At 38.8% G+C, this 24,606-nt stretch overlaps 4 protein-coding genes and 1 long non-coding RNA gene across 8 annotated transcripts in view; 2 read left to right on the top strand and 3 right to left on the bottom strand.

Moving 5' to 3' along the window:
* Nucleotides 1-24,606, top strand: part of LOC149051672 (uncharacterized) — a 225,988-nt gene that overhangs the window by 78,609 nt on the left and 122,773 nt on the right. The window lies entirely within an intron of this gene.
* The window catches only part of LOC113678086 (uncharacterized), a 128,039-nt gene that overhangs the window by 69,424 nt on the left and 34,009 nt on the right, over nucleotides 1-24,606 (top strand). The window lies entirely within an intron of this gene.
* LOC149051684 (uncharacterized) lies at nucleotides 1,965-6,960 on the bottom strand. The gene is made up of 3 exons (XR_016181030.1): nucleotides 6,591-6,960; nucleotides 4,267-5,942; nucleotides 1,965-2,321 (listed from the first exon to the last, which is right to left on the bottom strand). It is a non-coding gene; the product is annotated as an uncharacterized LOC149051684 (long non-coding RNA).
* On the bottom strand, nucleotides 7,736-13,499 carry LOC149051683 (latrophilin-like protein LAT-2). Its single transcript, XM_089199973.1, has 7 exons — nucleotides 13,399-13,499; nucleotides 13,012-13,129; nucleotides 12,810-12,913; nucleotides 12,380-12,482; nucleotides 12,121-12,271; nucleotides 8,373-8,377; nucleotides 7,736-7,840 (listed from the first exon to the last, which is right to left on the bottom strand). The coding sequence occupies exons 1-7, from the start codon at nucleotides 13,491-13,493 to the stop codon at nucleotides 7,736-7,738; spliced, it is 681 nt and encodes a 226-aa protein (XP_089056099.1). The 5' UTR covers nucleotides 13,494-13,499.
* Nucleotides 17,715-24,241, bottom strand: LOC149051682 (uncharacterized). Its single transcript, XM_089186194.1, has 3 exons — nucleotides 24,123-24,241; nucleotides 18,747-18,782; nucleotides 17,715-18,102 (listed from the first exon to the last, which is right to left on the bottom strand). The coding sequence occupies exons 1-3, from the start codon at nucleotides 24,181-24,183 to the stop codon at nucleotides 17,849-17,851; spliced, it is 351 nt and encodes a 116-aa protein (XP_089042320.1). The 5' UTR covers nucleotides 24,184-24,241; the 3' UTR covers nucleotides 17,715-17,848.

Here is a 24,606-nt window from a genome sequence, read left to right as displayed (position 1 = left end):
AGCTTTGAAACTGTTCTATATCACCCAGAATGCAATCACTTTTTTAAAGGTCGGCTTGAAAAGTAACTGTCGGTGAGATACGTCTTAGTTGCTCAAAAAACTGTGGAAACTGGCAAAAAAGAAAGGCTAACTTTCAATATTCCCGCGTGACCACAGAATGGATATGAAATGAATAGTAACCAACCGAACATAGCTCGCATCGTAAGTTTCTTCTCAACGTTACCCATTTTTTATCAAATCTGACTTGGGGAATGGGGTACGTTTTCTGCCTAATTTTCCAGGATTTCACACTTATAACGACGCTTAACAAAAGAAAATTATGTATTTCTTGTCCTCCGTGAAAAGATCATTTCTAGTATTCTGATTGGTTGCTGAGTGCCGGTTGCAAGGGCATATACAGCGCTGTGTTTTGATCTTATCAGGGAAACAAACGTGCCAATTGTCTCTAAGCTACAGTTGCCCATTCGTCTGTCCGCCCATTCGTGCGCACGCTCATCTGTCGGATTATCAATCAAGCAAATCAAAATCCTAGGAATGCATCATCCCAGCCGAGTCGTGATTCTGGAGACAGTTTACTTACACTCTTCCAGGAGCTGATGATCTTTTTGTCTGTCAATAAGCAACTGACAGAACACCAGCATCACGGGTTGTCTGTGGGCAACCAGCACAGTCACAAAACCAAGGTATGCGACAAAAGCTAGAAAGAAAATTAAGAAAGGTTGTCAAGGATCCCATAGGTTATGCTCTAGTTAGCATAATGAGAACTCTATAAATCTCGTGCAACGCTCTCGAACAATTAGACGTGAAGCTATTACGAATCGCTACGAAGCCACTACCGTTTGCTGCGTTCTGGGCAATTTGTTGGATCTTGTCACTAAAGAATTTCTGCTCGACCTTCCTTTCGTCACTGAAGTCTTAAAGACATTAATTAATTGGTTAAAAGCTGTCTTTGGAAATAGTTAGCAACTTGGCAGCAGAATAGGTCTGAATGTTGTATATCTCACTTCACATAGCCTCTGCCATTTATAAATTGCTTGTACTGGGTGCGTGCTACGTACCTTTGTCCCAAGCCTGGAAACCCTGCACCAGTGATGTTCGATCTATACGAGAGATGAAAATCACTCCTAAAAGCATGCCCTTTAGAATTCGCATAGAAGCAGAGAGAAGTCCAGGAATTATGTTGCAGAAGAAGAAAAAGTACGACATGATGGAGAATAGCCGCCTGAAAGAGAGAGAAAGAGACCAAAAACAAAGTGTTCACGATACGGGCTGAATATTTTAAGCTAAGTGACCCATAAGCAAGATGTGAATCTAGGAGAATTACTAATTAACCTGGATGCAACCAGTACAACACGCAACAAACCAACAACCACAACTACACCAACAACAATAACCATCACAGCAACAAAACCCACAACACCCATCACCACCACAACAAAATTAATAACAACAATAAACACCCAAACAACCATAAGAATGTAGATACATGCCAAAAATCTTCCTATTAGAGACTTCTCTGTCGGCGAGTTTTTGCGTCGACGTTCAATTAATCTATCGCAGCTTTGTATTGAACGTTCTCTCGGCGAGGCGTGAGTTGACCACTAAACATACAATAGCACATAACGTATACAATTAACACAATAATAAAATTTGCTGCGCCATTGGTCATCAGCAGCCAAATAGGACCGAGCGGAGGCCAGTTCGGTCTGTAGTCGTAACAAAATTTGAGAAAGAAACTAGACATCAGACTGATGTACAACAATACCTGTTATCAATTGTGACAGTGATGTTTGGATAAGTCGAGTCACGAAAGACGAAATGTGTTAGAAACAACCGGAACAACATCAGAAAAATAGCTGAGGCCAAAATGGGTCTGTAAAAACAAAAACATTCCATGAGTACTAGATTGCGTCTTTCGAAAAGCCTTATGATTATAATTATAAAACCAGCTTAGCCACGAAATCCTGATCCTGCAAACATGTTACTGCATCTTGTTTTGGTGCTTAAACAATCTTTAGAGTTGCATCCTACATGTAGTAGAGTATTTTTCAATTGAGTGTCGAAAGTAATCGATGATTGCTGTGATTTTGCTTAACTTCGCCATGTGATTGGTCCAGAAAGCTCGCGTCACCTTCTCAACCAATCATATTCAAAACTTGAACGAATCGTGATTTGATCACTTGTGTTTTCCCGCCTTTTACGCAGTACGCCCGCAACGATCACAATAACCATACGGCATATACACCGATGGCATTTCATGAAGTGGAGCAACATCAAAAGAGAACTGACAGCAGACAAGACAAGTCCTGCTTCTATCCCGCCTACACAGAAAATTAAAAAAAAGAAAAAATTATCATCAAAATTTATCATCTAACCAAGTTTATTTACTCATCTGTCATTCGTAATAGTTTTTCCTGTTTAGTTGTCTTATTAGCGGCTGTTTGAAGCCCTGAGTTAGGATTGTATATTTTTCTTTTTGGTTGGTGCGTCTACTGGTTTGTTTCCCTCTCTTGTTGGTCTGTTTCAGGAAGGTTTGGGTCGGGTAGAGAACGAGAAGGAGGTTTGACTCGCGTCGAAAACAGGAAAGAGGTTTGGATCGGGTCGAAAACAGGAGTGAGGTTTATGTCGCGTCGAAATTTGGGTCGGGCAGAAAACAAGAGGGAGGTTTGGGTCGGGTTGAAAATAGGAGGGAGGTTGTACCGTTGTACTTATGCCCCCTCATTATAGATATATCCTCTGACGTAATGTGATACAGTGCCCAATCATATCTTGTGATCTATCGAGCAACACGCGGCTTGGGACTGGTTAAGAGACTCCGTTGTAGTTCTGTCTTTAAGCAAAAGTACTCATTCAAGGGGGTCGGGATAAGTGGAAAATTTGACCAGTATTTTCCAGTAACAGCGGATGAACAACTTCTTGCTGATTTCAGGAAAATTTGCTATCTACATGGTCATTGCTAACCAGATCATTGGCCTTTCTCTCACACACATTACTTCCCTGCAGTCTTGCTTTATTTACACTCTTCACTGCTCGACTTGCGACTCCAATGACAACATTTTACCCACAAGCTAAGACAAAAGCTCAATGTGGTGCCATATCATAATTGATTTATTTTCTTTAATAGTTGAAGATCATAGATTATGATTCGTCGACGCAAAATTATATATTTTTTGACGCTTCATCCTGATCTGCTAGAGGTGAGATCGACTGAGAGGTCAAAGTTGTGATTATTTGTCTGCGTCACGAAGTCTTCCTTCAGTCAGAGAAGTCTGGCCTTCAGTTATTTATTTGGAATACTGTGGGTTTTTGCTGTATCGCACTGAGCCCTCCGTAAAAATGTTGAAGTAGTAGATTTTGATTTTATTGCGGTTCCGCTGATTATAGTTGTTACACCTTGCTGCATATTTTATACTGTCACAGATCTAGAGCGCTCTTTTGTTATTCCACAGAAAACTTCAAGCTCAGTGATCTGAAAGACAATGATCTTTGAAAACCAAATTCCTCACGTGAAACTTATGAGCACGTACATCACATGAAAGCCAGTACGGCAGCCGTTCACGAATATACACTATCCCCTGAGCCATGCTCGTTTTCTATCCCATCACCTAAACACATCTCTTTTTTAGTACAGTTTCTAAATCACTGAAGGATACATTGCACTTGTGGATGGATTTGTCATAATCTTCCCCGTTTATGACAAATTTACATAAGGATCAAATCGAAAATCGGGGTAAAGATGGCTACGGCAAGTCGGTAGGATATAATCCACTTAAAGGATGAATTTCATAGAATTCACCCCGTTTTTCTAGAGTTCACTGATCAAATGAAAAATCTGGGTAAAGATGGTTACGGTAAGTCCGAAGGACTTCTTCCTCTTAAAGGATCAATTATAACAGAATTTAGCCCTTTTGAAATTGTCAAACTTCGAGCGAGGAAATCTTTACGATCTTCTTACACTTTTGCATTGCTTTTTTCCCCTAGATTATAGCACTCGAGCTACCTGTGGGCTGGAAACTTTAAATCTGTATCGAAAGTAATACATAAAATGCACTTATGTATGTAGGTATGTATGAGAAAAGAAATCGAGCACAAAAACAGTAATGAGCGTGATAAACTAATGACCACGGTGACGATGACCATGGAGATAGCGTGATTCACTCCGTAAGCAATTCGCACAGTCAGTCGGTCAATCAGTCATTCTGCCATCACAGTATTACCAACAGCGAAAGCAAATGTACAATAGTATAATAAAATTATCTAACTCACCTGAAAGATCGTTAAAGCGCCAACCAATGAATTGCATCGAAAATTTGAGATCTAAAAGTGAAATTCAGGCAACGTTAAAACAAATTTTAACAACAAACGACTGGGTGTCATTTAAATCATCTCCTTATTCAAATGGTTCCTGATCGTTGCTCAAAGACATGGCGCGGCAAAACATCTTTACATTTCCGTTGTTTGTAGAAACGACGAGGCAGCCTTGAAAACCAGTTTAATCCAACCATATTCCCCCTGTTTGAAGCAAAACAAAAAGAAATTATACCACCGATCCTGAGCAATTAGAAAATCATGATCATCTGAATGAGCTTACGCAACGACGAAAGAAATATGTCACCGTGACATGTGGACATATGGCTTAAATCATTCATCACCGATGTATGCATCAATCCCACGTTTATGTTATCGTTGGTGATCAATGGCAGCTCTTTTCTTTACGTACACGTTCTTTTCAACCAAACATGACAGCGTTACACGTAGGCCAAAGGAATCAAGACTGATTGGAGCGCTTTCCAGACCAATCATAAAGAGTAATGAGTGAATTGAAAGATTCAAGTATAAATGTAAAAGCGTTTAGTCAAAAATTCTGCAGTCTGATTGGCTTTTCTAATCCTTCACTATTTAACAATATTTGATCAACAGACCGAACTTTCTACCGGTGTACCGGTATAGTAACCTACTTGAGTTGGGAGAACACGACAAAAGTTTGTAAATCACTCTCCCCAGGCTCTTTAATAACAAATTTTTCCCGCTTTCTTTTAACATCCCAAGTGGGTTTTCAAGCTAGTAAACATTTGAAAATTGCGGTCTGTTGCTTTTACAATATAACTTAGAACAAAGTAGATGGCTTAACCAGTACAATAAACGGTAGGGTTTTAACTAATCAGGGCGTAGTATCTAAGTTATTCCACAAGGCGTAGCAATTATGAGTGCGATGTCTGAATCAATCATAACGCAGAGAAAATCACCAGCGACAAATCTTATCGGTTAAGAATAAACCAACAAATCGTAGAAAACTTAGTAACAAGACAAGCTGGTGTTTTTATCCTCTTTGTTTACAAACGTATAGTGTCAGGCTAATCCCTTAAAAAAAAACTAACTCTCTATCATGACGCTGATAGATGTACTCTGTACCAGGTCACTTCTCCAACATGTCAGCTCGCCAACATTATTGGTCAACTCGTCAACAGCGACATATTTGCTCAACTCTCATTTCATAGTTTCAATTTTAAAAAGCTCAATCCGAGATTGATTTTCAATACTAATTAGTGATATACAGTGCGTAACGAGAATAGCCTATGTACAGATTGTAAAATAAAGAATCGTGTCTTGTGGTTAAGTTTTTGATGCCCCGCTGATTTTTACTGAGAGAATACTGTTATTTTCCTGAGAAGTCTGTGCTTGATTTTCGATTCAGGCTTTTCCCTCATAAGCTGTCAGGCGATAGAGATCTCATGCGAATAATCTTACCGTGGGAAAAAACCCATTTTACAACAATTTATCTGAAAAAATTTTTATGTAGTGTATTGTCAGAGTTTGGTATCCAACCCTGCTAGATTATCAATTTTGACCACTTACGAAATTGATCCTAGATGCAGGACTTCCGTTGTGTGAGCGATCTTCGTTTCTCTGGCCAAACGCGTACCGCGGACTTCGTCGCCACCCTGGAAAAGAAAAGTTGATGATATTTTGTCAGCAGTAAAAGCTTCCACGCAAACTTTAACAACAGTTACCCTTATCTGAGGATGGTTCCAGACAATTTATGAAGTACAGAGAGGGAGCAAGCAGTAACTCCTCCCCAATCTCCATCCTTGGACAGCTTTTTATAGCTAGCGTACAAAACTGTGAGACGATTATCGCGAAAATCGCGAGTGATCGACGAAATATCGTGCCATAAAAACACTTATCTTGTAAATGTCGAAAGTAACCATTATCACTTTGTTTATGCTTTACTTCGCTCTTTGACTGGTCCAGAAAAATTGCACCACTCTTTCAACCAATCAGATTCAAAGCTAAAACCAATCTCGACTTGTTCACCCGCGTTTCAGAATGTTTGGTTTTTTTTTACTTGGACTTGTCGTATGGCTCTGAAAGGTAGCAGCTGTTGTTAAAACAATGACGATATAGTATTAAACCATTCAAACGAGTTTTTCTCTGGGCGATACATCTCTTCAACTCATTGATATACATTGGTGGTGGTTTCTTATATTATCCTTTAAGGCGGAAATTGGCGCACGGCTAGCCAGAATTGATCCCCTTGCACATGCCGGATGTTGAACTGCTGTGTGTCGTGTTCCCCACAAATGACTTACCCTTCTCTCAGATGGGAACCACTTCTTTCTCACTTCATGGTAGAGCAGGATACCGAACCTCATCCAAATGAATGCAAGGCAAAGGTTGATTGGAACTGACCCCAGATATGTCAGGTAAAATAATTCCTTCTGTTACTCTCCCTAAACGAAAAAAAAAGGTAATTCAAGAATAAATGAATAAATAAATAAATAAAGAGATTAAAAGAGTAAAAATATATATGTGAATAAATAACTAAATGGGGGCCGGTCGTTATTCATCACCTGGGAAAGGGGGGTAGGGGCAGGAGGATTTTGGTTCATTATGATCAATTGGACCTGATCACCCCCATAAGACTCTGTAATATCATTACAACCCCCACCGCACCACACCCCGCACACACACACATACACGCATACGCACCCCCCCTCCCCCCCCCCCCCACACACACACACAAACTTAAAAATAAAACAATTTGGTTTTTTTATGTTCCAAACAACATATATACACTCGCTGACCTCGGTGAACACGCCTTGTAACTTGTGGCAAGGGAAAATTCTGTTGGCTAGATTATCCTAATCGTAGCGCGCTCGACAAAAGTAGTGAAACATACAATTTCGATCGCTGTTTTTCCAGCTGCAGGCGATGCAAAAAGGGACAATTCTAGAATGATTAATTTTTCTTTAACATGTGTCCCGGAAATTTCGTGGGTTTTATGTTCAACTAACACGCGCTTAAAAGTTCATTCATCGCTCACACGTACAAATCAGAGGAGCTGAGTATATTCTGCGAACTATATTTCTACTTTTAAGAGGCAAGAAAAATTATCATGACACAAGTGCAAGACTCTAATGTCAAGTATTTAATGTCAGCACATTACATACTTTATGGTTGGAATGTTATCTTACCTCCGGGCGTCTCGCAAATGTAGGCATTTCTTCTAGGCGTCGAGATAACAGGCCTCCATTCTTAGATATTTCCGCCCATTTGTCGTTACTATTTGACTGAGAATCTCGCCATTTTGAAATATTCCGTTGTTCTCCACTCACCCAAGTCCAAACCCCACCTTTCTTCTCTAAACCAATGTGCCACGCACTAGTATTCCAAGTACCACGTTTTTGAATCTCTTAATTGATAAACTGCTATTCTTCTTCAGTTTCGATGGAGACTAAGTAGCCTCTCTGACTGGAGCAGACATTCCTGTTGTTGACCCAAACTCTTTCCCATGTTGAAAAGATGCAAGAGGAGTTTTTGAAATAGGTTGCTTGGCATTCTATGGGAAGCAAATAAATAAATAAATGAAAAAATTTCTACTGACGATAACAATAATGCTGACACGAATATAGAAGCGATCCTCGATCCTCGATCCTTAAACAAACGATGGACATCAAAAACCCTCTACCTCACTAAAGCAAAAATTAGAATTAGGCTTCGTTTTACCAGTGGAAATTGTGCAGATCAGGGTAGTAGCGCCGTTATTCTTTGAATTTTTTCTTTTTTTCTCCAACTTACGTTTTAATTACGTAATTCTAACAGGAAGTCTATGACTAATTATGTGCATAATCGGTCAGATATTATTTTTTTCCCGTTCAATTTAAGGTGCATAAATGATAAAATTGGATTTAAGCTGCCTCACCTGTTCCTGACAAATCCACCAACAAATGAAGGAAAAAATAAATAAATTGATTCTTAACTCAAGAATAACATTTGAAACAATGAAAAAGTTTATCAGATTTCGATTTAGACGCTGCTAATGTATTTTATTTGCTACATACCCTTTAACATCTACCCAGGACTTTTATTACCTTCCCTAGGGAGGAGACGGAGAAATTTTAAAAAATGCCGCATCTCCGCAATTTACCAACCAGCTGAACAAAACTTGTGTAAAATTTTTTTAAGGATACGGTAGACATTCGCGAATGTCCATCGGAAAATTCTTTAAACAGGCTATTCAGAGTGCAGCTAGATTATAAAACAATGAAAACGATGTAAAATGCACTATCCAGAAAAAATAGTGTTTCGTTTTAGCTCACAACAATTCAAAACGGACGACGGCTGTTTCTTTAACCAAATGAATCGGGTATCAATTCTGACCGCTTGAATAAAAACTTCCGCACAATTTGAATCTTGATGGTTGGTTTCCAAAATCTGTGAGGATTTTTCCATATTCTTGGGTGTTACTAAATTGTGGATCAGCAGACCGTGGAACCTGCGGAACCCACATATTTTGTTTTTTGTTGTTTTTGGTTTTTTTGTTTTGCTAAAAGAAGAGCATTGAGATAAGTATAAGTTTGCTTGCGGGTACAAAGAAAAATTTAAAAGAAATTATATGTATTAATTGTCCATGACGTCCAACTTGGCGAGCAGTTAGCAGTCATCTACTCTGAGTGTTAATAACTGAACAATAATTCGAAAGCTGTAACGGTTTGGGTACCGCGATATTTGAATAACGCCTCATCCGAAGGCTCTCAGTGAACCTAAAATTTGGAATTCGTTGTAAATGACCCTGGAATGAGGAACACGAGGTGTAAAGTAACATTATCGCCCGTGATCCTCGTAGAATTTCGGGGTGAACCATTAAACATGACTGGAAAGAGGGCTGTATTAAAAACCCAATCTTATAATTTTTAATTTAAGCATAAATCAAAATAGAATCTCCGAGTGGCTGTAAGGAATTCCATAACTGAATTTTAATACGTAAATATTGTTTAATTTTAAGAGTTGTTTTAATTATTTTTTCTGTGAATGCACTTCACTTTAACCCCTCAGCGCATTCTTAAAATCAGCCATCGAAATTCATGAATAGTGATGGTGTTTTAACTTATTACGAGTAAGGAAAAAGTACACCAACCCAATCAATTTTTTTCCAAACCCCGGATGGAAAGTTAAAGTATGTATCTGTCTAACCTAATGCTAATTTAAGTGGACCCTGTTGGGTAAGTAAGTTCGATCGCTTGTCTAAGCTCGTCAAATGTTTAGCAGCTATCTGACGCATAAAAAGAGGAGACACGTTTCCCTTTTCACATCTTGTCATAGTGACATAAAACGATAGAAACTAAGCTATCTGTTCCTGTTATCTTAAATATAGCTGCAAAAGCTGTTGTGCAGACAACCACGACGCGAACAACATGACCACCGCATGAATGTCTGTCTTGTGCTATTTGATCTTTGATTTCTTTGCACTATATGGAATCTGAAAGGCTTCAGGAATCCAATTTACGAGAGATCCTTCTCTAATTAATAACTAAGAGTTTATTGCGCACATCTTTACAGGCTGGCTTGTTTTGTTTTAATTAAGAGTGCCAAATAACCGCCACCTGACATTTTTTCTCAGATTGGTTTCACAAATTGGAAAGTTAGTTTCGACGGTTTCGTAGCTACAGCAGAACAAACAGGGATAACTAGCGTCGTACTTACCCAGTCTACAACATATTAAAAAGGTTTTGAAAAATTTTCGGGATTTAGTTCCATTTATCATCCACTTCATAATGCCTAAGATATGTAAAGGTTGCTGTTAAGAGCTGTAGTTACACTAAAGTTTGATTCATCTCACCTGAGAGTTTTGGATTTGCGGCATCCTCGTAAAACGCTTTGGTACTAGTTTGAGTTTAATGCAAATCATGGTCTGTGTTCGCATATTCATGGCTATAGTCTCCATTTTTACTTTTCTGTCATAGACGGACCAATAGACAAAAGGCAACTTGCACCAGATGTGGACCATTGTTTTTCTTAATACAATCGAAAAACCTCACGGCATTAAACCACTTTTTGTAGTTGAAGTTTTGTAAAGAAGCAGCTCAAAAATAATTGATGTTCAGAACTATTGTCTTTATGAGCTCTGCTAATGAAAATGATTATTATTCATTCATCTCGCCGATGACATACTTAGCGTTTCAGTTGGTGGGTCTAATTAATTCGTATGCCTTCAACTTTGATGGACTAATTCGCTCATGTGTTAATTAGCGAGTATTATTACTTTCACAGCGCGGCAAACTCCGACATTTTACTCTCTTAGAATGTCTCTGCGCTCATGGAATAATCGATAATTTATTCTGGAAAATTCCCTAGTCCTAGCTGCGATTTATTTAGTCAATCGAAGCTTAAAGCGTTTTGACCTATCGCATTTGAGCGGTGTAGAGAGAAATGTGCTTGTATATTCTAGAATAATTCTTTTTTTTTACTCTTCCGTCTTAATCGTATGCTTCGTCATTCATGTTTGTTTATAAATGGGTGTGACATAACCTCGACTGTTGTAAATTTTTAGGCACAATTATATAATCGACTCCTTCTCTGGCTTGTTGAAATTTCTCTTCAATGCTACGTCTCCGCTGTAGTGATATTTGGAAACCGGGCCAGTGGAAATATTCGGCATTTCTATCGCCAAGCTTTTTCCTTTAATAACAGCGTTTGGTGAGAAGTTTGTAAACTCAATAAGTGAAACGTCGAATATGAAATAATCATGCCGTAAGCGCAAAAAGTTGGCGCGTAAGAATCACAAGATAAATTCGTTCAATTAAAGGTGCGTGCTAGAGTGCTTCTTAAAGAAAGACAATTCGTGATATCTTGACATGAATTCCCGCCTCATCTGTAGTAGACTGTGGTCTTATTCGAAGGAAAGTCATCAAGATACTGAGCTATTAGAAATTTGAATTTATGAATTGATTTGCTTCGATGAATCTTGCCTACAAATATAATATTTAATATCTCCTAAACTTCCTGCTCCTTTCATCTTGTTCAATGTTTTTTAAGAGTTACTTTTGCGCAAAAAACATATCTTGGTATATCAGTGTGAAACAGTGAGAAAACTTCAATGAGGAATGGGAAGAATCTTTTTCCTCATACTATGTAGTTAAAGTTGGAGAATGTATGAAGCTATCTATTTCCCGTGTAGACTTTGTACCAACAGGCTTTACTCGCTATTAAAGGCCATCACTTAGTCAAATTTGACCAGCATCCCTGTAAACAGCAGCTGCGTCCAAATTTTTTTGTGAATAAATAGGAAAAGGAAAATAGTAAATGATGTGTGAGGTCATATCATACATATTTAATTCCTTTTTTAAAGATCAGAGAAAAAAATGTTTAGCAGCAAGTAGTCCAGGTATACCAATCACAATTACCAGCACTAATCATAAACTCACAACTTCAATGAAAGCCACAAAAGCGACGAATATCCAGATCAGGTTGTCAGACGAGGAAAGCCAGCAACTAAACTCGAAGAGGTGAGAGACACGAAAGAAACACAAATTGTCAGCAAATGAAATGATACCTGTCTCAAAATATATGAAAAAACAAAACAAAGAATTAAATGCAACGAATTAAAAGGAGAAGAGCAAGAAGAAATCGTCGACGTTTTTTCTTACTATTTATCACTCGTATAGCTTCGTAACCCTTCTTTTCCAACAGCGATGCCAAGTGACATGGCCACCATGATCACTGGAAGACCTACCCATAAAGAAAGGAAGGAAATCAAAACATTTTACTGCATGACAACACCAGATTTTGCGATCCGAAAGCATGGTTACAGTTACCAGTGCTTTAAAATAATAAACTCACCCCATGAGGTAACGTGATACATGTACATCTTGGTGTTAATGCTGTAAACCTTCACAACGAAGAAGTAGAGATAAATTCCCTCAATCAGCATCCAACAGAAAGTGGTCATCAAGAAATACTGCATCAGAGCTGCTATTGTAACACAGACAGCCTGTGGAAAGAAAGAGTTTTCGTATAATTCCCGTGGTGCTCCTTTCGACAAGATATATACGTTGCAAAGAGTAAACTCATTCTATGGATAGAAGGAGAGGCCACTGACTTTGTTTTCTGTGGCGTTCATTCCGGCGAGGAAGATGATCTGTCCAACTCCAAGAGACGTAGAAACACTCAGACGAATTTGAGAGAGAGGTTGACGAACATCTCTGGTGAATTAATAGCAAAAACAAGGAGAATGAATGAGACAAAAGCAACAACAATAACAATAACAAAGTGAAGACAACAAGAACAGCAAAGGAAAAAAAGTCAGCAAATTGCTGCAGAAAGGACAAAAAAGGAAAACATTCATAAACCGTGAAACCATAAGCTGTTCAGAAACTCTTGATGAGGCGTGAAATGAAGTTTGAATTTGTGAAGTATTCGACATGCATGTTCTCATTTGCATAGAGACTTGTATTGAGATCTCTTTTCTCACCAGCATAGTTGAGGAGAGTTAAGAATCGACCTAATTAATATTCAGGTACACTACTTACGTGAGGCAAGAATAAAGTATTAATGTTAAAAGTATCCCGACGATGGAAAGGCTCAGTCCCACGTAAATGATAGTTTCCAGAATTTTTTCGTACTCCTCGGTGAGCTGTTACAAAAAAAAAGAAAAAGAAAATGAAAGGAAAACATTAAGTTACTTAATTGAGCCCATAAAATTATTGGGTAAGACAAAAATTATTTGATTGCCTTTGTGCTGCCGTCGTAGTCCATTAAGACGCCAAAATGCGTCAAATGATTGCAACTGCAAACTGTTTCTTCTGAGTTGCTTTTTGATGTAATTACATGGCATCCTTCCTCTGAAAAGCTGTCACACATGAAAAAAAGTAAGTTAACGAGGCGCACAAAATTATTTCTTGTCTGGGGAAGAGGTAATGTTCTATAATTTTTCGCGCTTTTTCCTCCATTGAAGTCTTAGTTGGGACAACACTTCAATCAGACTTCTCCTCCTCTCTTTCACGAAAGTGTTAACTTGCACAAAAGTATCTGACTGAGAGAGTATATTCATTCTCCTCCGTAGTTAATTTAATTGAGAAGGAATATATACTTTACAATGGTGTTTTGTAGTTTTTTTACCTTTCGCTTAAGCCACTCCAAAACATACAGCGCTTTTCTGCTGTCAAGACCTGAAAATAGATTTTATCGTGTGAGAATAAATCAAAACAACGCATAGCAACTAATTTTCATGTTACCTTCAGGTTTTTTAACTTAAGGATGACATTTTCTCGCAATTTCTCTGGTTTGGGGTCCACAGCTACGGCTATTATCCTGGAGTTGAGATACCTATAAAGGAAATTGTATCTGAAAATGGACCAGAACCAAGGAAGCAATGTTACATACTTTTGGTAGATTTAAGCAAGGTGGAATGGTCAGCGACAAGCAGGGAGCCTTTGTATGTTCAGTTTAGTTGAACTTAGATCTTATGTGTTATCGTGTGATGTGTTTTGGGGGTAAACGAAGTGGAGTAATATGAAAATAACGTCACCTTTGATTGTCTGTTTCACTCGTGATGGCTTGATCTGTCAGAAGTAGTTCATGCAGATTCTTGTACACAAATGCAACTACCAATGATCCTTAAAAACCCCAAAGAATCAAATTTAAAAAACCCACAAAATTGAGATTTTCATCAGGCTCTGAGGTATGTGAAATTGGAAGGAAGGCGAATGATTAAAGAAAATAGACTGTGTACACATTTTTATGAGGCTTTATTTCAATACAGAAATTTCGATTGGAGAGACCAAGGTAATGAAAAGTTGTAAAGTTAACACGCTGGTTAATACGAACCACTGTCCTCAAAATTTGATGAAGCGATATCGATTCTCGCTTGCCATTGTTGTTCCTCAAAGTGGAAGCCACTCGCATTCTGGCGATAGACTTTTTGAATGACCAAAACTGTCGAAAAAAAAAACAGTCAATGACAAATGAAAGCACTTACGGTGAAATTTACAATATCACATATACACAAACTTACGTTCTGCGGTGTACCCAAAATATGTCATAATCTTATTGAATGGAAGTGTATTTTTTTGTATCTTATTTGCCCTTCAACGACTATTCGACAATTTCAACCATTTTAAAACGTTTTTTCAATGTAAAACTGATTAAAAGTGAGTAGGGCTGCACTGACCCCAATTGTGAAAACTCACTTCATTCCTCAAACCGTTTGGTCGGAGAACTATAACGTTCATTAGGGAGTTTTTAGGAGTACAGTTAAAAATCTTGCATTTACAAGTATATGCATCGCAGTCGATAGGCAAATTTTGAGCTCAGTGTATAGTATGAAGTATGCGGAAAGTATTTGTAAGATTTGACAATTTCAGTTAGTAAAGTGTTACTCACCAGTCTATTATTTAAGAAAAGTTTCAATAAACAGAGCGAGAAGAAGGGTTTCACAATTTGAAAGATTCTGATTTTCTATTGTTGATTGTTCAAGAATACCTTGAATTTCGTTCTTCACCGCAAAAAATCAAAGTATTAAACTAATTGAAAGAACAGATGAATCGATGACATTCAACGATAACATTTCATGTAGGTTGGGCTTATAACAACCCATTCGGTCAGTCAGCAAGTCAGTACAAAATAGAGGAACAGACTTTGAAACTAAACAGGTTTAGAGGTCGAAATCTCACCCATCGTTGGGGAAACGATCCTTTCTGAAGGTCTCATTCCACTCAGGTGTCGTTTGCTATAATTAACAGCAAATTTCTCCACGGCCTCTGCCACCTTAAAGATGGATTTTTTCAGAGTTTTAACCTCTTCTATATCGGCCTTGTTTTTTGTGACGTTCTTGATTTTGAAGGTGAAATCTTCAAACACAGTTACAGCCTCCTACAATCACATAAAATATTTCCAGGTTATTAACCAGCCAGTCTCAAATGTGCAATAAATATTAAGAACGCGAAAAAAGTCTAGCAGGAGGCCCCAAATGGTGTCCAGGGTATTCATTGGCTAAAGAACTCTTTTAGGAGCCTGGATTGTATTTTAAACCTCATCATTTTCTCTCATATAGCTTAATGGTGGTTTCTACTTAAAGGTCAGATATTTACTTTTTATCGTTTAAAAACATATATCAAGGTTAAAACGCCTTTAAGTTATGAAAATTACATACTTGTATGGAAGCCCTTTTGGTAATATTTATTCCGCCAAATCTTGAAACATACTCATTTGCCTGAAATAAAAATTAATGTCTGTCACATTTGTAAACGGAGAAGATCCTGAAAATGAACATGCATAAAAACGCTAAATGACTATTTAGGAAACATACCAGCAGCTGAACTGGCGATTGTGACGGCGACGGCGACGGCGACGGCAAAGGCGAAGGCAACGACGAAGGCGAAGGCGACGGCGAAGGCGACGGCGAAGGCGACGGCGACGGCGACGGCGACGGCGACGGCGACGGCGACGGCGACGGCGACGGCGACGGCGACGGCGACGGCGACGGCGAAGGCGAAGGCGAAGGCGAAGGCGAAGGCGACGGCGACGGCGAAGGCGAAGGCGACGGCGACGGCGACGGCGACGGCGACGGCGACGGCGACGGCGACGGCGACGGCGACGGCGACGGCGACGGCGACGCCGACGGCGATGGCGAGGTTGTAAGTGATGAATCTTTAAAGAAAATGTTAATCAAGACTACCTCATACTAGAAAAAATGCCTTAGTAATACATTGTAAGAGCAAGAATGCCGACTTTAAGCGGCGTAAGGAAATGGCCGCTGTGAACTTTAAAAATTCCTAAATGCACTCGATTTTTGATTGGTTAGGCAAAACACTCTTATTGTTTTCTTTGCACTATTTCGGTCTTTCGCACATGACTTGAAAGATCAATGTTCAGATACGGCTACACGATGTTTTTCGAAAACTTGATGCAACAATATTAGTAAATGAAATAATAGTGAAAAAAAACATTCCTTAATCAGTGGTTAAACATATAATATGAGTACACATTTGCCCACTTTTTGTCATAACAGCTCGCTTCCATGGGGATTGGAAAATACCCCGTAAATCGCAAAATTTGCGCGTGTATTTATTGTCAAACCACCGAATATGACGTATTCATTTCTTATTTCGTCTCGAACTGTTTCCGATTTACTGCCCTTTTTTAAATTTTTTTAGCTTAACCGAGATCGTCTTTGTGGAAAATATTTGATTCAGCGTTTTTATTTGAATAATTTGATGGATTTGTTAATTAAGGCATAACGAGAGAAAATGATCAGGAAGCTCCTTGTCCAGGCTTTGAAATATGTCAGTTGTGAGAGGATTCACATAAAAGCAAGCATCTATCTGATCTTCTGTTGTAATGACCACTAGAAACTTCTTTGCTTGAATTTAAGTTTACAGGTTAAAAAACTACTGTGCATGTTTTCAGTCAAGCAAACAGAAACGCACAACGCAAAGTGAAACTCGAATTGTTTACTCATTATAACAACCTTAGTGAAAAGTAAGTGAAAACGTGACTCTAGCTTTCTACCGTATTTAGTTTTCGTGTTACAACGGTTTTTTTAAGCCGTAACACTCTAAGAAATTTGATATGTGAGGGAAGGGTCGCACTTGGGACAAGTTTTCCAAATTATGTTTACTTTACGTTTGAAACCTATCGTCGAAGAAAATTTCCAAGCGCGGCTCTAATTTTTGCAATTAAAAAAAAGATCAATTTGAAATCGTAGAAAACATCAAAAGCATCTTAGTGCTTGGGTGGAGCAGGCAGATTTGAAAAGAGTCAAATTAAACAAAAGAAATCACAGCGGTGACTGTCAACGCTTGTAAGTGAACCTTGGAGAACACGAGAGAACTTTCTAAATCTTTGCGCTTAAAATATGGATGGTCGTCAGTTATATGATGGAAAATCTCATCCACAGGACGCGTATCTTTTCTTCCGAGCTGTGAACATGAGCTCTAGTTTCGAGTCTACTTCAGTTCTCATTGTGTGAAAACACTGGCAATTTCCTCTCACTGGTGCGACTCTACTCCTTTCGGTTGCGATTACGTATTTCCGTGGTATTTTATCTCAGAAAAGTAGAACAGTTTTCCCAGGTGCGATTCAAGGCAAACGTTTGAAAATAAATAAAGAAATCAATGATGGTTACATAAATGCATCAGGTGCGATTCAAGGCAAACGTTTGAAAATAAATAAAGAAATCAATGATGGTTACATAAATGCATCACAGGACAATTAGATTTTTGGATTAACCACAGCAAAGCCGTATGCCTTAGGGTGATAGTCATGTTTTGCTTAATTAAACGATTGTTGTAGAACCACCAACTTGTACACGAAACGCATCGTTTAATCTTTCAATTCACATATTGCCTTCCGATTACTAAACATGAAAAGCATCATGCTCTTTTATAGAGAGCTTCGATCGCCAGTTAGATTGATTAGGCACTCACCAGTTTTTTTTTCTCTGCAGGTTCGCGTGCACTTTATCTTGTTGCATTCTGTATAACACTCATAATCTTCACAATAGCAGGTCTTTTTGCTAAAAAAATGCTGTTCGCCGATTGTAAGGTTAAATTTTGTAGCCTTGCACGTCTTAAAAATGATATTCCCTGTGTCCCGTTTTAATGCATTGATATACCAATGGGCTATACGTCTGACTACAATACTGTTCGCAGGGCTTGGAATTGCGATTTTGCCCATTCTTGCAGAAGGTTACGGAACAATTAAGATTGTATTTGCCATCAGTGAAATTGCAATTCTGCATCCATCTCTTCTTGTCATATTCTAATGTGCAAGATATTTCAACGTGGTCTCGATGATTGATCTGGGAAGAGTTTTCCCCAATAGCTGAAAAATATGCAAGACAATATTTCAATAGATTGGTCCTGGTTTTCAATTATTATAACGAAGCTCGATAGTAAACGTCAGGAAAGTCGCTGTGGATCGAAAAATTTGGGTCATCTTGCGTATCGAACGCGTTCGTCGCGCCACCGAGTCCAGACCTCCCTCTTTTTTCGCTCTGCCGCTACTATTGCGTTGTCAACTATCGCACTCCGGCTGTTTCACGAGATAAACGTCTAGACAGGCTTATGTTTCAAAAAAATATAATAATGGTAGGAATTGGTCCATGCTGAGCAGCAGCAATACCATGATATTCAACAATAACTCATGCATTTGTTTACACCTTTGTCCATCAATTAACCAAGTAAATTTCCTTCACGTTTGGGAAACAAAAGAAAAACCGGGTTGCTCGCACGCATTTAACACTTACACCTATAAATAAGCTCGTTATCTCGTCTTAAAGTATAATTTCAAACCTTATTCATCTTAGTAACCCTCATTAACCTTGGTGGCGGTTCTAAAGTTTAAGCTGCAGCTTTGTTCCATGTTATTCAACGACTTATCAATGTAACAGAATCACAACCTCCCCCTTTTTGGGCCAAATTTTATTTTAGCTCACACTTACATACCAAAAGTAATCACAGCCCTACCTGCTCTCACGGATTGCATCATCAAAGTCTGGATAGCTGAAGTACGAATGTAAAAAATAAATTTAGTTTCTTACTTTCACGGAAATATACTTTTCATATCATCAGAGTCACCTATTTGTATCGCAATTGCCGAAGTTGGAGGAGGCGCACGTCTACAGAGTATATCTTTGACGCATTCAATTTCTTGATTAAAATGACTGAAGTTGTTTGTTATTCGTGGTTATCTAAGGAAATTCACATTGAGAAAATCCCGACAATAAACTGATGAGAATTTCTAGTCGTGTTTCTCTCCACTTCTTGAGCGCTTTAGCCACTTCCTAACTGCTTTACTACAGAACAGCGCACATTCAAGGCTTCCCTACTTGTTTTGTAATAAAGAGTCCGTTAAATTCCCCACGCGTTACTTTCAATTTTCAAAACAGACATAGACTTGATAGGGAACAACAGTATAATCTCATAAAGCACGCTAAAATAAGCCAATCACAATCCTTGTTAGAATGGTTCGAATAATCTGACTGGTTGAACTAGTTTAAAGCCGTTAAAAATGTTAAGCCATCAAAGTTCACAATCTGCAATAATTCACAAACTGGAATACCTCGGGAGGTTTGACTCCTAAGGTTTTTCAGTCCTCAGGCACAGTCTGAAGTTGAAATATTTGGTGAAATCCGGCCGAATTATGACTCACTAAAACACCAAAATTTTTACATATGACAATTAGAAAACGAACTGCTTAAGGCATCTGTTTTATTAATGAACGACAGCCGAATTCACAGGATCATGAAGATTGCTCGGGACAGAGCCGTAAAACTCGGCTGCTGTGACTTCCACTCAACGCAACCAAAAGGATATCAAAGCAAGCTCTTGAAATTAGAAGATTCTCGCAGCTAAGAACACTACTGAAACTAGTAGTTGTAAGTAGGACCTGAAAAAAAATTTCAGGCCCGTACGGGATTTGAACCCATGACCTCTGCGATACCGGTGCAGCGCTCTACCAATTGAGCTAACAAGCCAACTGGGAGCTGGTCAATGAATTGGGTACAAATAAACATCCGAGCGAATGAAGATTTAGATATATGAAAATTCACATATTTGCACTGCGGTGGAAAGATGAAATTAGAAGATCCTTGCAGCTAAGAACACTACTGAAACTAGTAGTTGTAAGTAGGACCTGAAAAAAAAAATTTCAGGCCCGTACGGGATTTGAACCCATGACCTCTGCGATACCGGTGCAGCGCTCTACCAATTGAGCTAACAAGCCAACTGGGAGCTGGTCAAAGCAAGCTCTTATTCGTTCCCTCGAAGAGCGGCTAATGTTAACGTTATTTCTGAGGATTGCTTCACTGCAATGACCGGAGAACGCCATGATGAACAAGCTGCAATGAACCTAAGAATGGTCGTGGTCGCTCTGATACCGTCATAATTTATGATGAATTTTGACAGTCATGCCACTGACTATTTTTGTTATGTCAGTTATGTTTTGTAGAAAAGGTTGTGGTTATTGATCGCGGTGAATAACAATAAAAGCTAAGTTTTTCGTTTGTCTCACGATGTAGTCACGTGTGATGTAGATCGCGACGTTTCGACTGCATACTGCTAGTCTTCTTAGGCGATGAGGTCGACTAGTCATGCGTGATCTTATAAACCATGATGCTCTACTGTGATTTGTTGTTTTTCAACAGCTCTGATTGGTGCATTTCGATCTTTGCTGATAAGTGATTTGCTCCCTCGGCGGTCCGCTGCCGCACGGCTCTCCTGTTGTTGTGTTTTTTGTGCGTGTAGTAATAAGGGCCACGATCAATAAACTTTACTTCGTTCCAGAGTGGCTTGTGTCCGTTGTTGTGGGCATGCTCTGAAACGGCATGCTCATTAAATATGAATGATTGTACGTAGATTTAACTAATCAGCTTCTACTGATCATCGTTTTATCGATCTAAATAGATGTAAATGATGTTTCAGCGTTAAAAAAGAATGGAAGTAGTCCACCAAGTTATTAATTTGCCTCAAAGTCAGAATAAAAACATGAGTCAGATGTTTTAGGCAGGTAGATGAAAAAACACATGTACCACTCCAATTATATCCAAACTCCGAGTTAAACTGTTGTTAAATTTTGCATCTGTTTAAACTTATTCGAATTCTGGTTGAACCAAGTTATAACGTTCGCTCGCCAGAAGAAAAAGTTACAAAAAAATTATTGAAAGCGGACGGTTTCATAAGTCGTTTAGCGCGAAAGACAGGATAATAGCAAAAATATTTTGTCGCGTGATCCTAATTGATGCTGTTTGACACACCGCCATGACGCCTAAATTAAAAATTACAATGACTGCCACACGAATGTGCCATTCTGGCTTACTTTTTTCCAATTATTTTGCATCGAACAGAAAGTAGATAAACACCCGGCCCCAGTTGATCAAAGGATGAATAAATTTATCCACAGGATAAGCTTATCCGGTATATAAGAAGACTATCCATTGGATAGTTATCCAGCGGATAAAAAGTTGTTGCATAAAGCACGGATAGCAAAGCGTTCAGGCAGTTGCCATGGTGATAACTGCGAAAATGTTGCAAGAACTGTATACCACTTTATGGTAGAACTGCTAACAGAAACTTATGAATTAAAGGGTTCATACATTTTGTACAAATTATATGCAGCAACGGTATATTGTATTGCTTCTCGTCCAAAACGATACCTGGATCTCAATTCAGAGTCAGTGTAAGGCCTGTTCCAAACGTCGTGCTACTGCCGTGCCGAACTCAAATGAAACAGTAATTTCGATTTAAGCACGGCAGTAGCACGCCGTTTGAAACCATTACGTGCGGCACGGCTGAATTAGGTTCGGCACGACTACTTAGCGCGGCAGGCCTTGCCGTGCCGCACGGCAGTAGCACGACTTGGTTTCAAACGTTGTGCTACTGTCGCGCCGAACTCAATTCATAAATTAATTTAACGGATTTTGCATTATTTGCATACTATTACGCATGCGCACTAATAAAAAAAAGACAAATCTACCCGTTTTGCCCGAAAGCTTGAGAGAAGAGGAATCCGACGGTGACAATAAATTGCTTAGGGTTAGGGTTAGGGTTAGGGTTTGGAAACGCCGGCACGATCGTAATACAGTAACTTGCTGGCTCTCGTCAAGGGAAACCAGAAGAAGAATAAATGAAAAAACTTTCAAAAGTAATCCTCTCCTTGCAATAACAGTATTTAATATGGACTGTTGCATTCGCCTGCGTTGCCTTCTGGCATTTAAAATTGTCTTAAACAAAACAAACTTCTCGCGCTCTTCGTTAAGGTTTCCCTCCGCCATTTTGGATGGGGCGATACCGCTGGATGGATGGTTTGTTTTGTCTTTTGAATTTGGCGCGACTGCATTAGGTTCGACGTTTGAAACCGCTGCCGTGCTATCGTCGTGCCACTGCCGAGCCAAATTCATTTGAGTTCGGCACGGCAGTAGCACGACGTTTGGAACAGGCCTAAGACTCTAAGGGATCGAGCTGGCAGTGGAAAATTCTTCTCTTTCTACGACTTTGATTGTCGGGCAAGTTACACCGGAGAAGATGTAACTGTCGAGCGGCCATTTTATAATTTTTTTTCCGGTGGATAAAAATGTTTATTGTTTTTTTAGAGGGCACGGTAACGAATCTTGCAATCTGATTGGTTCTTTACCTGGTCAGTATTTTCCTATCTCTGCCCACGGGCCACGGTAACGCTTTCGTGAGTCGCCGAATACGTCCCAACTTTCGTTGTCATTTTTCATAAATATACCTCGTTTTCCGGCTGGGCAGTATTTTTAAGCAAACACGTCGGTCACTACCTCAAGCCGATAAATAGCTTATGAATCCTCTCTTTTCTCTCTATCAAATCTCCTTGGTTGACAGAAAAATATTGGTTTCAGAATGAATTTGTATAAACAATAGTGTCATTACGTTGGTTGACAAGCGACCTAAAAACCGTCTGCAATTAGTTTTAATCGTTCACAAAAAGTACCCAGAAAGTTGAAACGTGAGGTATTTGGTTACAGTTAAACTGAACGATGGAACTTTCATTCATTTAATATCTGAAGTTTCTCGAGCAATTTGTTCATAGTGAAAGAGCGAGCGAAGTTTTAATTTAAGTTCTACAACAAATATACGCTCCTGGTGAGTCTTTCCAATTCCGTTCAATTTGGACATTTGTACCTTAAATTGCACAACAGAAATTGAAGAAATTTTTTGAGAAAAGGCCGCATTACATTCGCTTGTGTCTCGTTGGAGTGTGCCGTTCGAATTTAGCTTTTTGTGAAGGAAAGATCAGAGTTAAACACGCCATTACAGCAAACAAACGAGCAAACTCTCACAACTTCAAAATAAAAAAATTGAATTTACTCACAATCACTTTCCTCGCCGTTTGCTTAATGAACAGAGGTAAATCTTCGTTCATGAATGGTCGATGAGAGTGAATAATACTTTCCGTTAGATCATTAACTGATTTTGAAGAAAACATTGTCGTGACAGTCCTTGCCAAACTAGTTGGTTTTCAAATGTTCCTACGCTTTTTTTTTTCTTGGGCGCTCTCTAATTGACAGGTGTCAGATTGTGACAGATACATGTAAAAATAATGTTTCAAAGTTTGTTTGGAAGCCTTTTAAATCACCTTTATCGTTACGGAAATGAAAATGTTTCGCTGAGGCATCTCTCTTAAATTTGCATCACCTCTATTTTAACTACCATTTACTCACTCAAAAATTGTTCAGTTTATAGAAGATCTTGCCGTATTTACGGCCATAAATCATTCGGGTTCTTTCGGAAAAAAATTCGTCAAGTTTAAAAACAATAAATATGTTATTTACCGGCTAAGGGTCGGTCCGTATGGTGAAAAACTGTGACCGAGGTCTTGAAAATGCTGCCCTCGGCCTACGGCCTCGGGCAGTATTTTCAAGACCTCGGTCACAGTTTTTCACCATACGGACCTCCCAGCCGGCAAATAACATATATATACCACCTGCCTAACCATGTATAAATTTATCCGTTGGATAGCGAGTGGATAGCTTTATCCATACTTTGAACAACCGATATGACGCCATGGGTAAAATTTATCCGCTGGATAGCGATTTATCCAGCGGATAAGAAGTTATCCATCCTTTGAACAACCGGGGCCTGAAAACTAATGCTAAAAATCCATTTATTTTGGAGATAATCTGGAAGCCTATAACATATATCTGTAGAGCTTGGAACGTTCTGTATTAGAATACCTAATAAACACAACATGAATTAGATTTTTAATAGATTTGCCCGCGTGTCGCAGAAAGTTGATAAGTCGAATCTTTTGCAAATGATAGTCAAGCGCTTGGCTTTCGTTGCTTATGATAAACTGACAGAAATATTAAAGGTAATACTTACCAAACGTACAACTTATAAAAAGGTTTTTTGGCATTTTGCAGGATTCAGTTTCACTCTTCATCAAGCCCCAGAAATGTACAAGTTGCCACGAGCAGCTGTCGGCAGACAAAAGTTACTGTATTTGGGCGCGGTAAATGAAAGGAAATTTCTTTAGTAGGAGTTAGAATAAATGCAAATGATAACACTCGGTCGACAGCTCATGACACGAGTCATCATTTTTTTTTCACTTTTTTTAATAGATAGACCAATAAACGGAAAGAAACTTGCACCAGGTGTAAAGCATTGGTTTTCTTTCTAAGATCGAGAATTTAACGGGACAAAAACACTTTTATTATTTTCAAAGTTTACGAAAATGCTGTATTACTCACCGGTGGCCGATGTGTGTGTCCCATCTGTTCGTCCAAATAAACGAAAATTACTTCTTAGATTTCAACTCGCAGATGAAATACTGCCGTATTAGTTGATGGGTCTAACCTCGTATGTC

Source organism: Pocillopora damicornis, chromosome 1, assembly GCF_964200805.1.
Source record: "Pocillopora damicornis chromosome 1, jaPocDami1.2, whole genome shotgun sequence".
NCBI lineage: Eukaryota > Metazoa > Cnidaria > Anthozoa > Scleractinia > Pocilloporidae > Pocillopora > Pocillopora damicornis.
The sequence above is the reverse complement of the archived record's forward strand: the minus strand, read 5'-3'. Positions and strand labels throughout refer to the sequence as shown.

Coding starts and splice junctions, on each gene's coding strand:
- LOC149051683 (XM_089199973.1), bottom strand. CDS start 13,493: ATGCGTTGTTTTGATTTATTCTCACACGATAAAATCTATTTTCAGGTC. Junction 13,130..13,398: donor TGGAGTGGCTTAAGCGAAAG/GTAAAAAAACTA, acceptor CATGTGTGACAG/CTTTTCAGAGGAAGGATGCC. Junction 12,272..12,379: donor TGAACGCCACAGAAAACAAA/GTCAGTGGCCTC, acceptor TTCTTTCCACAG/GCTGTCTGTGTTACAATAGC.
- LOC149051682 (XM_089186194.1), bottom strand. CDS start 24,183: ATGAAGAGTGAAACTGAATCCTGCAAAATGCCAAAAAACCTTTTTATA. Junction 18,783..24,122: donor TTTTATAAGTTGTACGTTTG/GTAAGTATTACC, acceptor TTCGTACTTCAG/CTATCCAGACTTTGATGATG. Junction 18,103..18,746: donor GATGCAATCCGTGAGAGCAG/GTAGGGCTGTGA, acceptor CATATTTTTCAG/CTATTGGGGAAAACTCTTCC.